This window comes from Cibotium barometz, chromosome 11, assembly GCF_041138505.1.
Source record: "Cibotium barometz isolate CiBa-2024 chromosome 11, ASM4113850v1, whole genome shotgun sequence".
NCBI lineage: Eukaryota > Viridiplantae > Streptophyta > Polypodiopsida > Cyatheales > Cibotiaceae > Cibotium > Cibotium barometz.
In genome coordinates, this window is record NC_141056.1 from 22,503,582 (window position 1) to 22,519,638 (window position 16,057).

The window sequence follows — 16,057 nt, forward strand, 5'->3', positions numbered from 1 at the left end:
GAAAAAGTACAATAATATGTGAACCCCATAAGTGAAATAAGGGCCTGTTCACATGTACAAGAGCTCGAGGGAATACGATCGGTGGTGCTCCCATCTCGGCTCGGATAATCTCATGGGGTACCGAGGCCTTAGCCCGAATCATCCTAGAGATCATGGACACAAGTGGTCTCTCCATCGATCTCCATCCATCGTATGTGCGTCCTGATCGACTGTGATGATCTAGGCTAGGCCCCCAGATCTGTACTCCATATAGCATAGCCGATGTGACCAGCGTGTCAAAAAGCCACAGCTTAGTGCGTGGCTCCTGAAACTGTACCTGTGAGCACATCCTCTCTAGACCTCCTAGTGCTGCATATCCTCTAGTCAATCTGGCCTCTGCTGCCCCCCTCATGGAAAATGTGGGCCCAGTGAACACCACTCCAAGATATGTGTATGAGTCAACATACTCCACTGTCTCCTACCCATATGTGAAAATAGGCACTGATCTCCAGACCCACTGAGCTGTAGTGTTAAACACCATAACCTTGGTCTTACCAAGGTTAACTGAGAGCCCACTGTCCTGTGCATAAGCATGTAAAGTATCCAAGTGCCTCTGCATACCCTCTGGTGAGTCTGCTATAAGCACAATATCAGCAGCATATAAGAGCAGAGGTATCCAAGTGCCGCTCATCTGTCCCCTCGTGTCCCAATATAATCAGAGATCTCATCAATGTATAGTCCAAATAGAGTCGGAGAGAGCGGGCAGCCCTGTTTCACCCCTATAGTGGAGTGTACTGGCTGGGAGAGAGCCTCTGAAGTCCGCACCTGCCCAACTACTGTCTCATAAAGTGCCATAATACCCCAAATGAGCTCACATGGAACCCCCAAGTCTTGCAGCCTGCGCATCAGTCTAGCTCTGGGCACTGTGTCAAAGGCCTTGCGGAAATCCACAAAGCCACAGTAGATCCTCCTCCCATGTGCTCTGCCCTCCTCAATGATAGCCCTGAGGGTAAAGATATGATCCAAAGTAGAGAATCTCCTCCTGAAACCGGCCTGTCCTTGAGCTTGGACCCCTTGTCTCTCTGCCCATCTGCTCAACTCATGCTCAAGAGTAGAGGCATATAGCTTGGCCAGCAAGTGACCAATCATAATGGTGCGGTAGTTAGTCGGCAGGCTCGGATCTCCAGACTTGAGTACCGGCACAATCGTGGAAGTCCTCCAAGTCCCAGGAAACCCCTCACACATGGCTCTATTAAACATGAGAGCTAGCAAGTCTGCAATCATATCTCTAGCATGTATGAAATGCTCGGCTACAATGCCCTGATGATCCTGTGCCCTCCCTGTATGCAATCTGTTGATGGTCCTCCTCACCATCTCTGCTGTGAAGAAGGTAGAAGTGGGTGGACAAGGCTCTGGAGGGTTCGGTAGTGGTGGCTGCTCTGGTACTGTGTAGAGGGAGGCTGCATACTCGCCCCATGTATCTGGAGAGGTAATGTCGCGGGGGGTGCACTCTAAGCAATCTCTAGGCCTCCCAGAATCCTGACTCAAAAACAACTGATAGATGTCTCTCTCCAGCCGAGCTAAGAATGCCCTCTTCTTTGGTGACTGTCTATATGTAGTGACACTTGTGGCCACCTCTCTCTGTAGCCGGGCTCTGAGCTCCCTACAATCATCATCATACCAACTATTCTGGGGCATGCTCCCAGGACGTGGTCGTACTGTGGGCTGCGTGTGTGGGAAGGCCGTCGCTGCAGCTGTATGTAAATCCTCTGTCAGGATCTGTGTGAGCTCTGCTAATGGCCTGTGTGGATCCTCTGCACTCAACAAGCTGTAGATCTCTGCGGTGTATACTCCATCAGTCTCTCTACCGAAGGTATATCTCGGGTGATAGGAGGACTGCCCAACCTGGCGGGTACTGTAGTGGAAATCCACCGTAAAGGAGAGAAGTGCATGATCCACCGTAACTCCGATGGGCTTGGGGCCAATCGCAAAATCCTGGATACTCGGGATGAAGGTTGGCGAGGCTAAAACATAATCGACTGTGCTGGCCCCATGTCTGTGTGGAAAGCAAGTAAAGCCACTGGCAAGTGGATACCTCTCTAGGCCATTTAAAATGGCCAGCCCATGTGCAGTCCCCATCTCCAAGAGGTATCTCCCATACTCAGTACACTCCACCTCATCCTGTGATCTCCGGGTCAAACACATCTCCTCCACATGTACTGAGCCGTTCGAGCATTAAAGTCAGTATGATAACATCTCCCTCCCTGGAGAACTCCCATATGTCCTCATCTAGAATCATATATGAAGATTGCCCCTTGGGCGCTGCATAATGAGATGTGCTGGAAAGTAACATATAGCAATGTATAGGGGTCTACCCTCATCTACCCTCACTCTGACCCACATGTACCTCGCGCTCTCATCACGGCGCATAACATGGATGAGTGGCTGAAGCTCCTCTCTAAAAAGAACTGCAACTCCTCCGGATCCGCGACCACCATGCTTCGAACGGGCCTCCTGTCTACAAGTCGTCTCCCATCTGTATCCCGCCACTCTGGGTAATGGGGGCCTGATGTGTCTCCGAGTAGAAGATGATGTCCCTATCTCTGAAGCTGTCCTCAAAGGCCCCCACATCCAGTCTCAATGCTCCGTTGCAGTTCCATACTGCAAGTCTCAAACTGGTCCCATAGGTCTCGCACCGTCAGGTGGTGCGTCTCTCTAGTATCACCACTCTGCCTCCTCTGTAAAATGCTAGCTTCCCTTTTTCTCTGGCTGCCCTAATCTCCGGCATGCACTCCCTCATATGTGCTAGCTGTGCCAAGGTGAGGTCATCTCCTAAAAAGATGCCCGTTTTCTTAAGGGCGGAACGCTTGGCCAAGAAATCCTTCTTGGCCTCCAAGGTGGGAAAGCGTAAAATGAGAGCTCTCTCCTTCGAGCTCTCTCCTCCATTCTTGTCTTTCTTGCCCACTCTCCAAGCCCCCGTGTGTGTAGGCCTCGAAATGCCCATGCGTGTGTATAAATCTTTGGCTTCCTCCTCTACATTGTCACTGTTTTGCGATCTCTGCATCTTGGGCTGCTATCCACGCTTCAAGCTTCTTGACTTTGTCAAAAAGGCTCCGGTTGACCATATTAATTGCATTGTCCGTCTCTTTCTTGTGTTGTTGGATGGCTGCCTTGATCAGGTCTTCAATGTCGATCCTCTCCATCTTGTCTTGGGCTGAAAAAGGCTGGTTTCGGGTTAAAAATTAATTAACCCTGGCCATAGGAAGAGCTCTGTGCTTGTCTGCAGCGCTTCCCACAGAGAAAGAGGCCAGAGGGGGCTGTTGCGAAGAGAGAGAAAGATAAGCTGAAGACCTAAACAGGGTTAGGGTTAGGGTTTACAGAAAGAAAACAAGCATAGAAAACCAGCAGGGAGTGAACACGACTGCTGTAGATATCTCAAAAAAAATGAAAAATGTGAAGTACAAGCCACATGATAGTGACCCCTAAAGGATAAGTGTTCACATGACCGGCCATAAATGTGCCGGGTGGACCAAAACACTTATAAACTGCATATAAGTGAAAATGAACTAAACTGGGGGAAAAAACCTCCACTAACTGAAGTAAAAAGTGCCCCAGTAACCTACTGATGATCACTAGCACTCCTGTGGGTGCATACACAGCATAAAACCCAACAAACCCCCCTGGAGTGATATGTGATCACTGTACATCATCCACCAAAAGGAAACAAATTCAAAGCATTGCGGAATGCTTCAAATTTCGGACGTGGTAATGCTTTGGTGAAGATGTCTGCCACATTCTGATCTGTAGGACAGTAGATCAGACTGATATCTCCTGCCTGGAGTCTCTCCCGAACAAAATGATAGTGAATCTCAATGTGTTTCGTGCGAGCATGAAACACAGGATTCCTGGCCACAGCAATGGCACTCTGACTATCAGTATAGATAGGTGTAGGCTCCTCCACTGAAATATCCATATCAGTCATAAGACGACGCAGCCAAACACACTCAACAGTAGTAGTGTAGGCTGCTCTGTACTCTGCCTCACAAGATGAAGTGGCCACTGTGGTCTGTTTCTTGCTTAGCCAAGAAATGCATGAAGCGCCAAGAAAGAAACAATTCCCACTAGTGGAATGTCTGGTATCAAAATCACCAGCCCAATCTGAATCACTGTAAGCATGTAACTGCATGTCACCCCCCTCAGGATAAAGCAACCCAAGAGACAAGGTACCCTGCAAATAACGGAATACACGCTTCACAGCTTGCCAATGTGACAACCGTGGGCTGTGCATGAATCTGCTCAACTGAGAGACTGCATACTGAATATCTGGCCTTGTATTACACAAGTATATGAGGCACCCAACAGCCTGAGCATATGTAGTGGCATCAAAGGAAACACTGTCATCTTGTAGTGACAGTTTCATCCCAGGCTCCATAGGAGTACTAATAGGCTTGCAATCCTGAAATTTAAACTTCTCCAGAAGTTTAGCAACATAACGTGATTGCAACAACCCAATGCCTCTGTTATCCTGCACAAACTGTATGCCCAAATAGTAATGTACAAGGCCCAAGTCAGACATGTCAAATGTCTGTTGCAGTATCTCTTTAAATGCTGCAATTTTGTCATCATTTGATCCCATGAGCAAGAGATCATCCACATAAAGACTGATGACCAGCAGATCTTTCTCTTCTTTCTTCACATACAAAGTGGTCTCTGATGGACTGTTCACAAATCCCTGAGTGAGTAGAAAAGCATCTATTTTTGCATACCAAGCTCGTGGAGCTTGTTTCAAACCATACAAGGCCTTTTTCAGCCTGCATACTTTCCCCTCATGACCATGTTCTGCAAATCCCATGGGCTGAAACACATAAACTTCCTCCTCGAGGTCCCCATGTAGGAATGCAGTCTTTATGTCCAACTGATGAACAACCCAACCACGATGTGCAGCCAATGCAATGACACACCTAAGTGTCGACATACGGGATGTAGGAGCAAATGTCTCCTCATAATCAATGCCCTTCTTCTGTGCATAGCCCTTTGCAACTAGACGGGCTTTGTACCTGTCAATGGATCCATCTGCATGTCTTTTCAACTTGTAGACCCATTTAGTACCAATGGCTTTCTTGCCTTTGGGCAGATCAACCAAATCCCATGTTTGATTCTTTTTAATAGAATCAATCTCATTCTGCATGGCTTTGTTCCAATGCACATTATCTCGTGCATCCACGAATGAATCAGGCTCATCATCATCCTGTAAACTGGCTGCCATAACCAGATTCAAATCCATGATGTGTGCATGCTCATTGGTCCTTGTCTCCCTACGAGTACGACCAGCAAGAGGACCCTCTAAATGGCTGTCCTGTAGTGTCCTCAAATACCATCTAGGTATATGTCTGACCTGTGGTGCCTGCTGTCCCATATTTGGTTCAGCTTCTGGCTCATTTGGCTGCTGAATTTCTGCACCACCTACATCATTTGCTGGCTGTCCATTACCCTCATGAGTTGGATCACCAACTGTGGAATGAAACTCCATGGGTAGAAGACCTTCAAATACATCATTTTCAGCCTGATTTGCCTCATAACCAGCCATGGATAATTCTGATTTTTCATCAAAAATCACATCCCGGCTGATAAATATCTTCTTGGATAGTGGGTCATATAACCTGTAGCCCTTGCTCTCACGGCTATACCCAACAAAAATGCATTTTGTGGCTTTATCATCAAGCTTCCTCCTCAACTCTTTGGGTATGTGTGCATATGCAAGGCACCCAAAGATACGAAAATGCGATACAGAAGGCTTGCGGCCATGCCAAGCCTCAAAAGGAGTAATAGAAACCAATGCCTTTGTGGGACATCGATTCAAAATATGACAAGCACACATTACTGCTTCCACCCAAAAGATATGTGGTAGTCTTTTTGCCTTTAGCATACATCTGGCCATCTCCATGAGTGACCGATTTTTCCTTTCTGCAACCCCATTCTGCTGTGGAGTGTAAGGAGTAGTATACTGATGTTTTATACCTCTACTCCCAAGAAAAGAATTCAGCACATGTGACATATATTCCCCCCCTCGGTCAGAACGGAGAGTCTTCACCTTGCATCCTGACTCTGTCTCAGCAAGTGCTACAAAGGCCAAAAATGCATCATATACCTGTGATTTCTGTGTCAAAGGATAGACCCAGCAAATACGAGAGAAGTCATCAATAAATGTTGCAAAATAAAAGCAACCACCTAATGACTTCGTCTGCATGGGACCACAAAGATCACTGTGTATAAGTTGCAACTTTGCAGTTGCTCTTAGAGCCTGATCACGTGGGAAGGAAAACCTGTGCATTTTTCCCAAAATACATCCTTCACAAATGTGATCTGGAGGCTTCTCCATGAGAGGTAGATCTGTAAACATATTATGTCGCTGCATAAGCATAAGACTACCAAAATTTACATGCCCCATGCGAGCATGCCATAACTCCGCATCAACCATAGCTGGAGTAAGAGTGAATGCATGATAAGCAGACTGATCCACTGGCTGAAATGCATCCAACTCATAAAGTCCATGACATAATGTACCAGTAAGCATCAAGGTCAAGGCATTTGCTTTGTCTCTGACCATGCATTTATCATCATCAAAGTGGACTTGCATTCCACAATGTGCTAAAGAAGAAATGGACAACAAATTCTTCTTTATCCCTGGTACATATAAGGCATCTGTAAGGCGGAGAATGGAGCCATCAATGGCTGTAAGCTGAATCTCCCCAATGCCACACACTGGATATGAAGCATTGTTGGCACACTGAACAGTTTTGCCAACAGGGGCAGGGCCAACATGACTAAACAAATCCCTGCGAGATGTGATATGCTTTGAGGCACCACTATCAAAATACCAAGTACATGCATGCTCTGTCATACTGAGTGCCTGTGAAGACCAAGAGGCATCATAGCTGCATGTATAGAAACAGTAATCCCTGTCCTCAACAAAAGAAGCAGTCTCGGGAGGAGCTTTAGGAGCATCATTAACAGACATCCCAGCTTCTTTTGCCTTCTCTTTGGCAATCCTCTTCCTACATTCCGTGATGTAGTGACCTGGCTTCTTACAGTAATGACATTTGCCCTTCTTCTTGGGCTGTCCATTACTTTTCTTGGTATCCTGTGAAGAACCACCATCACCTGAATTTTGATTTGCACTCTTTGGCTGAGATTTCCCTTTCCCCTTTTGACCTGTAGTAAATGCTTGTTCAGCATTTGTGTTCATATTCATATTCTTCCTCATTTGCTCCTCTTGTAGTAAGAGAGCAACAAGTTCCTGATACTTGAGGGGTTCAACAGCATTCCTCATGCTGAGGTTCAAAGAGGTATGGAAAGCCAAGTAAGATCTTGGCAAAGAGTGCAAAATGGTGGACACAAGCTGTGTCTCAGGAATAATCTCATCCACATTGATGAGTTGCTCTCTCAAATCCTGCAGCTTGTTTAAGTGGCTCGACATATCATCTCCTTCATTCATTTTCTGATTTTCCAGCTCTCTTTTCAAAAATGAGATCCTAGCCTCATTACAAGCAGCATACATCTGCTCCAAAGTCACCCATGCATTCTGTGAAGAGCCAGCTGACCGAATATGAGGTATAATGGACCTCTGAACTGACAATGCAATGAGTGACAATGCTTGTGCATCCCTGGCATCCCATGTCTTTTGAGCATTTGTTCTCTGAACAGGCAATGGCTGTCCTGGAGCCTGTACCTGTTGTCCTCGTCCACGAGCACCCCCTTGAGGAGGAGTCTCTGGAGCCAATGGACCTGGACGTGGTTCATCACCACTAACAAAATCCCAAAGACCTTTTGCCACAAGCACATTTTTCAGCATAAAACTCCACAAGGAGTAGTTCGTGCCATCCAATTTGTCTTCCTTAGACAAATATGTGAATACATCACTTTGCTGTTGATTTGCCATTATGCTTTACGCACAATGTTGTACCTGTTTACCAAAAAACCCAAAAGCAAAAACCCTGATAACAACTGTACTCCACTGAATACAGTTTACCCAAATCTGCCTGCACTCTCAATCCTCTGAATGTGCAGCTTAATGCACCAATGACTGAGTAGGGCAGCAAATGGCGTACACAATGCCAAAATGCCCCAAAAATGCCCAAATTTGCTGCACCCAAACTGTGCTAAAATCTGTATATTTTCTTGCTAGAAAATCTGCCTTTTGTGCCTGTATTTTTCTTGATAGAAAAACTGCTTGGTGTGCCTGTGTATTTTTCACAGAGAAAAATAAGAATGCCCAGTATTCAAAATATGTAATGCTTACCAAAAAGGTACTCAGCAAATCAGTCGAGGTGCTGTTCTGAAGCATGTACGAAAGCAGTAGACTAAGTTTAATGTTGACGTTGCAGGTTCTGTTCGACTGTACTGTGCAGGTACGGAGCAGGTACTGTCCTGCGCAGGTTTGTACAGAGGCGCAGACTTTGAAGCAGGTTTCGACTTCCACAAAAGGTGGCGCACAGTTGTACTATTGGCGCTGAAGGCGTAGGCGTACGGTGGCTTGACAGGCTGCAGGTACGAAGCAGGAACACCAGATACACAGCAGGTACACGTCAGCTTCAGTCGAGCTGTATGCAGGTACAAGCGTACGTAGCAGGTACAACAGCACTGATGACAGGCGCAGTCTTTCGAATCTGATGCACGTGCGCTGACTGGAACTGAAGCGGAGGGCGGCGCTGACTGTTCGAGGCTGGTACACGTACGCATACAGTACGGGGCTGGTACACATACGTAACTGCAGGCGACGTGCGACTGGATGTACGGGCAGCTTGTGCGCACGGCTGAAGCTGAAGGCGGCGCACGATGGGAGTACGGACAGCAAGTGCGCAAGTGTGACTGATGGCGGCTCAGATATAGACTGGTACAGTTGTACGGGCTGCAGCAACACAAAGCTTGTACGGATGCTGTACGTTTGATGTACGGGTAGAGCTGAGCGCAGGCAGTGTACAGCAATGGGCAAGGGCAAAACTTCAATTGCTCTGATACCAATTGAAGACCTAAACAGGGTTAGGGTTAGGGTTTACAGAAAGAAAACAAGCATAGAAAACCAGCAGGGAGTGAACACGACTGCTGTAGATATCTCAAAAAAAATGAAAAATGTGAAGTACAAGCCACATGATAGTGACCCCTAAAGGATAAGTGTTCACATGACCGGCCATAAATGTGCCGGGTGGACCAAAACACTTATAAACTGCATATAAGTGAAAATGAACTAAACTGGGGGAAAAAACCTCCACTAACTGAAGTAAAAAGTGCCCCAGTAACCTACTGATGATCACTAGCACTCCTGTGGGTGCATACACAGCATAAAACCCAACATAAGCAGCAGGCGGGGGGGAGAGAGAGAGAAAGAGAGTTATGTTGCTGCCTTGGAGGCCTGAGCAAGGGTGGGTGGGGAAAGGGAGCGCAGAGCAAGGGTGGGTGGGTGGGGAAAGGGGCGCAGAGGTGAAGACAGGCGAAATGCAGGCGGGCGGACAGGGAGACGGGCAGGGTGCGCAAGAGAGAGAGGGAGGCGAGGCGAACAGAGAGACGGGCACACGCAAGAGAGAGAGGGAGGCGAGGCGAACGGTGAAGACGGGCGAAATGCAGGCGGGCGAACAGAGAGACGGGCACACGCAAGAGAGAGAGGGAGGCGAGGCGAACGGAGAGAGTCTGCCAGCATACGCAATCCCCCCCCCCAAAAGGTTCGGACCATAGCCACAGGTTTCTCAGAAATCTCCTTTCAGCAGATTCCCTCACCCCTCAAGTGGAGGATGCGAGGGAGAGTCTGCCAGCATACACGGGAGGTGCCCGGGCCTCCAAGCCCTTTTGTGCTCCCCTCTGACCGAGTTACGTGATTCACTATGTGCCCCCGTGCTAATGTAAGCCATTTTTTTTGCCAGTTGTTGGGTCAACCTAGTTGCACCTACATGCTTGAATGCTATATATATACATTGCTGCTTTCACTTTTAATGCAAAACTAAATAGAATGTATATGAAGCCATCATCCAAGATCAAGTGCCGCTTTATGAAATGAGATTTGGTTAATATGAGTATTAACTTATGCCATTCGAATTATAACTAAAGCCCTTGCTATAGTTTTATGATGCTCATGAATGTTAGTACGACAAACGATGTAGCATAGCTAGCTAGTACTAACATAAATTGTCAATACTAGGGAAGTGGCATGATTAGTACATGGAGGCTACGTAGGTTTGTCAGACTCTACAGAATCTTTGGATAGTCACATGAGTACACATAAACTTTCAAATGCAACAATCCACAACATGCTAAGAGCACATTGTCAACCTAATTTGCAATCAGCACCATGAGGGAAGTGAGAGAGTTGTTACTATTTGCCACCATTAAACACACAAAATACATTAGAACATATTCCACATAGGTTGGAAGGCAAGTGTCAGTGCCCTCCCACACTTGTTATTGATATCACTGACAAGGAGTGATAAATAACTAGTGCATCTATGCATATACATGCAAAACCAAAAAAGATGAGAATTTTATAAATTTAAGTCTATAAAACAAGTGGTTGGGTATCACATCATCCAAGTAGAAAATTAATAATACAAAGTGCTAGGGGGCATCACTCCACCCAAGCAAAGAGACCAATTACTTGTGAACTAATAAGGGGGCATGCATCACCCCACCAACTAAAAGGGTGGAATTTTTGTACAAAGCTAGGTGGACACCACTCCACATAGATAGGAAAGAAACGTTTGATTTGAAAAATGCTTTTGCTAGGGGGGCATCACTCCACCCAAGCCCATTAGATTTTGTTGATCTTAAAAGAAGGTAGGGGCTCACCACTCCACCCTAACCAGGATAATTATGATGAAATGTCAAATCCATTATGCAAGAGTTTAAGGACTCCACCTTGACAAGCATGGTATTTTGTGATAAGGTCAATTTATTATGAGTTGCTAAACTTTGTTTGAAAAGCTAATAATAATGAAGCTGAGTCTTAGGAATTTAAAGGTATCATCAAACCATTGGTTGTTGCAATTACCAAGACTATAGGTTATTGAATGGTAGTAAGACTCACTATCACCACTCAATAAGATATAAATGTAACAAGTCAGCAACCCCCAAGTAAAGAACCAGTATCCTAATTTATGCCATGTTATGCATGTTGTGTCAGAAGAACATGTGTATGACTTGCTTTTGGACATGAGCATTACACGGTTTTATTTGCCAACATTGCCAAACCATGACCATACCCTATACATGTAATTATGATGATACTACACAAACAGCGTCACAGAAACCATGAGCCTACTACTCTGAGATAACCCCCCATTCTGGTCCAAACTAGCCCACATGGATCCTTGCAAGGTAGTGAATACCAATCATGAGCTTGATGCCAGTGGTGGGCAGTTGCCTTCAGAAACCCAACTAAGGCGATTTCAAAAATACGGTTTAGTTCCCACTCACGTGTTGAAGAAGTCGTTCTCCTGTTGCTCTAAAAAGCCTGCAAACTTCTGTGGGTACAAATGGAGGCCTATCCTCTGAGCCTCTTGCTCCACCTCCAGTGAATGACATAGCTATCTCCTGCATAGATCAAAAGAATGGCCACAAAAGCAAATAAGTCAGTCTCCCAACACCACCATTTTACAACTACATCTCCCTCCCTCTGATACCCTGTCATAGCAATGAAAAGTTCAAGTTATTTTTAAAATTTAACAAAAACAAAAGTGCATCTTGACTCCATGAGAGTCTACTCAGAAAGCTTCAAATTATCAACTCCATCATGCATATCATACACTATGTGCTATGACATCCCCACTCACGTCATCAGCACCCAAGAGTAGCAGCAGGTTCATGCACAAAGATATGTCGCCGTGGTAGACAAAGATATGTCAGTGTCGTAGACAAATCTTCCTAGATAAACCATCAAACTGAGTTTCTATCACTTCTCTGGAGGTGAAGGGCGGACTCAGCCATAATGAAGGCTAGCAGTAAAGAGAAAACCCACACATGCACACACACACACACACACACACATGTTAGCTGGTAATAGAAACCAGCTGGCCGCAACTTGGACTATGAGTTCAAAAGACCACTAAGAAGGCAGAAAGATGTACCAATGGAAACTTCAAGTTATTTCCCAAACTTAACAAAAAGAATGTGACATTACTAGTGAAATGCATGTGTGAACAGAGACAAAATGAGTAGCAGAAGACTTACAATGCAAGCATTCACAACTATCCAACTCTAATCCTTGTATTAAAGGTGAACATTTAAAATGATTGTCTGAGAAACTATTGTAACCTATTCCCAAAAGATGACCAAAAGGTGATCTCCCTAGATATCAGCCCAAGTCTTCTTGATGTCAACTCCTGCTCCTCAGCAAAAGTGCTAGCTGCAGATTTGTTTCCAGCTCTCCAGATCACTTGTATACGAACACTCTATATGGCAAAGCTGCTGATAATGAAATAGGATACCTATTCAAAGGTGCTGGGTTGGGGGGAGGGGCAGCGAGAGAAAGAAGAAGGGGAAAGGGGGGGGGCGGGGGGGGCGGGGGGGGGGGGGGGGGGGGGGGGGGGGTTGTTCTGGTCAGTCTGCCCAACTGCTGTACGCCCTGCCCAGAGCTTGCCCAAAAACATCTGCCTGACAGACCGCCCAAGCCCTGTGCACTGGCGTCCAGCCTGTCTGATCGCCTTGTATCTGCAGGTGTGCCACGGCCCACAACTTAAGTGCTATCTTGACTCCATTATGGAATAAAAAATCTGAAATTTATTAAATGAATGTGGAAAATGGATAGATTTATGTCCTTGGCCTCCATGAGCAGCCATGGGTTTTAGTAGACCCATGGGTTGGAGTATTGATAACACACACTCCCGCCTATGTGTCCCAATGAGGCCCTATGTCATGGCTCATGCATATCAGGGCTCATTATCATCAACCACTAAATGACTAGTGTTAGCTAGTTTTCCCTGCTCTGGATCTTGTGCAGCTAAGGCTCCAAGATAATGATATTGCATCACACAGAGCATGGTTCTGATCAACTATTGTTACCTTATTCTTGTCTGTGGAATTTTGAAAATTACGCTATCTGTATTTTAAAGGCATACCTCTGTTATCTTTGGAACTGCCATTTGTTCTATATAGACTGAGAAGCGTGCAAGAAGCAGGACAAGCCCACTTGACACCAGCATCTTCTTCCCGTTATCTTCTGGCACATTGACCTGCTTGGAGTTGTCATGTCCTGTTGAAGTGCACATAGCCAAAAAATGATCATTCAGCATCACAAAAAGATCTTGGACGCCACCTTGGACTAAGTCAACGTAAAGTGATCGCCAATTAACCATCAGCTTCACTCTATCATCAAGAAGTTCTTTAAGGTCCTGCAGAAGACAAGGACAGACCTTCACTCAGTACAGACAATACAATAGTCTTAAAAGAACACAGTACTAGTCCATGTGAAATCAAAGCGACACCTAAACTATAACACCAGACTTTAAAAATGAACTAATGATGTCTGGTTCTACTGTTGGAAACATGTCCATAAATCTAGGAACTTGCATATTGCAAGATGACCATTGTGTTGCAATCATCACTTCAAACGGACATCATATTTGGATATGCAAACTCATTCAATAACAGAATAAAGAAGAGATATGCCAACTGAGATTACATGTGATGAGCATATTTCTGAGGTTAAAAGACCTTGTCTGACACATCTTCAACAGAATGCTCACGTCCTCATTGTCAGGCGGGCTGGGGAGTAAACAGGATGCCCAGGCATCAAGTTGCATGTTATTTATGTGGGCACTCGACAACATTTTTGGGTGGCCAGACAAGGAAATTGGGCGCCCAAGCACCTGAAACAAGACCCCCACCCCCCTTCTGTTCCCTTTCCCCTTTTCTCCCACAAAACACACACACGCTGCATGCAAGACAATAGGCTACCTACATGTAAATGTTTGTCCACTTTCCTATTCTCTTTCTTGTGGGGAGCTTGGAGTACATCACTCTCATCACTCTCCACAATAGTAAGCTATAATGTGTCATTTGGTTGGCCTTTCTTACAATTTAGTGCATCTCTCCTGACTAACTCTAGTCCATGCAAGCTTTTAAAGCTAATCTGTTCCTGTATCTTTTTGTGCAAGGATCCAATCTCTGGTTTTCAACCTCACTACAGGTGTACCTGTGCACACAAGAAGCATAACCTTTATTCAACTGTTACACCCAGTTTGACATGTCGGCGGTATCTGTAAACAGTCTTTGCAAGCCAGCACCCGTACCTTGTGGTGCAGCTGGTGGACTTGTATAAGAAGGTGTTTCTTTCCTTTAAAAATATTATAGTATACTTATTACTACCTTAGTGGCTATTTGAGTGGCCTTGCCCATGGCTGGTGTAAAAGGGACATGCATGGATTCATGCCAAGTACAAGAGGTAGATTCCACAAGCTCTTTGGGAGGCCTTTCCTATGGATAGTATACAAGCCTCAAGGGTCATGCTTGGATTAATGCCAAGTACAAAAGGTAGATTCCGCACGCTGTGTGCAAGATCACAGTTTAGAAAGCTATTTGTCATCAACACCTCATACAAACAAGCAGTTCCATTTTTATGCTGGAATAGCAAACTTGAAACTATGATGCACTGATAACATATCTTCTCCTACAGAGATAGGAATGTAACACGTTTGTTGTGCAAAGCCGCAAGCTTGCAAGGAATCTAGGCATTTCCATCGTGTTGGCCGGGTAGCCCCACTAGCTTGTAAGAGCAGCATGCTTCATAGTGCCAGATCTGAGACTATGCACATGGAATTAAGCCTCAAGTTCCTTTTTAAGGGACTGTGTAAATGTATTCAATGTGCCTCTCTGTCGAGACATGATGCCAGGGTAATGCACCCAGCCAAGATGATGACTTTGGCCTTGCCCATGGCAGCCATCAATGCCATCCATGTGCTGAGTCATGCATCCACATGAGTATCACTATACATCTAGCTGCAGACTAAAGACGCCAATCTATGTTATGCCACAATATGCAGAATAAAAGCATTGAAGCATCTTCAGTACAGTACTTAGCTCACACCAAACTGCACCCACCACATGCATTCTAGGACTGTGTAAGGATCAGAGATATTGAAAGAATTCCTACCCAGAGCACATCTAGACTGCCCTGTAAAACGATATCTTGGACATTCATTAGCACTTCTTCCAATGGTTTCTTTCCATCCACAGCCTCTCCTTCAGCAGTCACTGCTTGCAGCGAATTAGCCACTAAGAGAGCACCTGTGTACCCCATATAACAATACACAATGATCGATGAGATGCCATTCACGTATCCATGTCCCACCATTTGTCTAGCTTCTGGCCTTAGCATTCTTACCAATCAATCGATCAAGCAATCCTTTGAATCGTCTGGTGACATGTTGCTTTACAGCACCCTCAGCTGCCTGTTATCAGCATGTTTTTCCAGCACCAAAAAAAAGAGCAAATATTTTAAAACCCGAGCTAATAGCATATAGACTGGGAAGGAAACAGCACTAAGAGTTGAATCCTAACGTATAAACACCTGTAAAGCAAGCAGTGGAAGACCTGCATCAGGTAAAACTTCATCCATTTGTGCAACATCTGTAGACAAAATCTCTGCAAACAGAAACAAAAATGTAAATGCAATAAAACAATAACAAATACCAAAAACTACTTGGTTATCAAGCATTTAGCAACATAAAGTGCATGTGAATGAATCAAAATCTCATGCTCTTGAACCATGAGCTACAAGCTCACTATAGCCCACAAATACACAAAAATGAATCTGAACTTCAAAATATCATAAAAGCAGCAGATGACAATGTCAGGTAGCCTGACTTAAACAATTTGATTTGATGCTATTAAAATGGTACTTGAATCCAATAGAAAGCATGAATACTTAACAATTATCCACAATTGGACTTGCTAGGTTCCAACCAGGACACCGGCCCCTCCTCTTCACGTTCACTTGCAGAGTACTTGGCCTACAGCTATGAGAACTCTCTGTGCAATTGACAAACCCCGAACCTGAGCAACTTCTGTTTGCCTTATCCCTTGATTTCCAGCATTG

At 45.2% G+C, this 16,057-nt stretch overlaps 1 protein-coding gene across 3 annotated transcripts in view; it reads right to left on the reverse strand.

The window, feature by feature from the left end:
• LOC147633913 (vacuolar protein sorting-associated protein 51 homolog) overlaps window positions 1-16,057 on the reverse strand; it is a 66,970-nt gene that overhangs the window by 12,034 nt on the left and 38,879 nt on the right. For all 3 annotated transcript variants that reach the window (XM_086804979.1, XM_086804978.1, XM_086804977.1), the window contains exons 11-15: window positions 15,530-15,603; window positions 15,344-15,410; window positions 15,113-15,246; window positions 13,080-13,352; window positions 11,440-11,556 (exon numbers count right to left, since the gene is read on the reverse strand). In XM_086804979.1, the coding sequence (XP_086661105.1) occupies window positions 11,440-11,556; window positions 13,080-13,352; window positions 15,113-15,246; window positions 15,344-15,410; window positions 15,530-15,603 (665 nt within the window). The remainder of the gene's footprint in view (window positions 1-11,439; window positions 11,557-13,079; window positions 13,353-15,112; window positions 15,247-15,343; window positions 15,411-15,529; window positions 15,604-16,057) is intronic.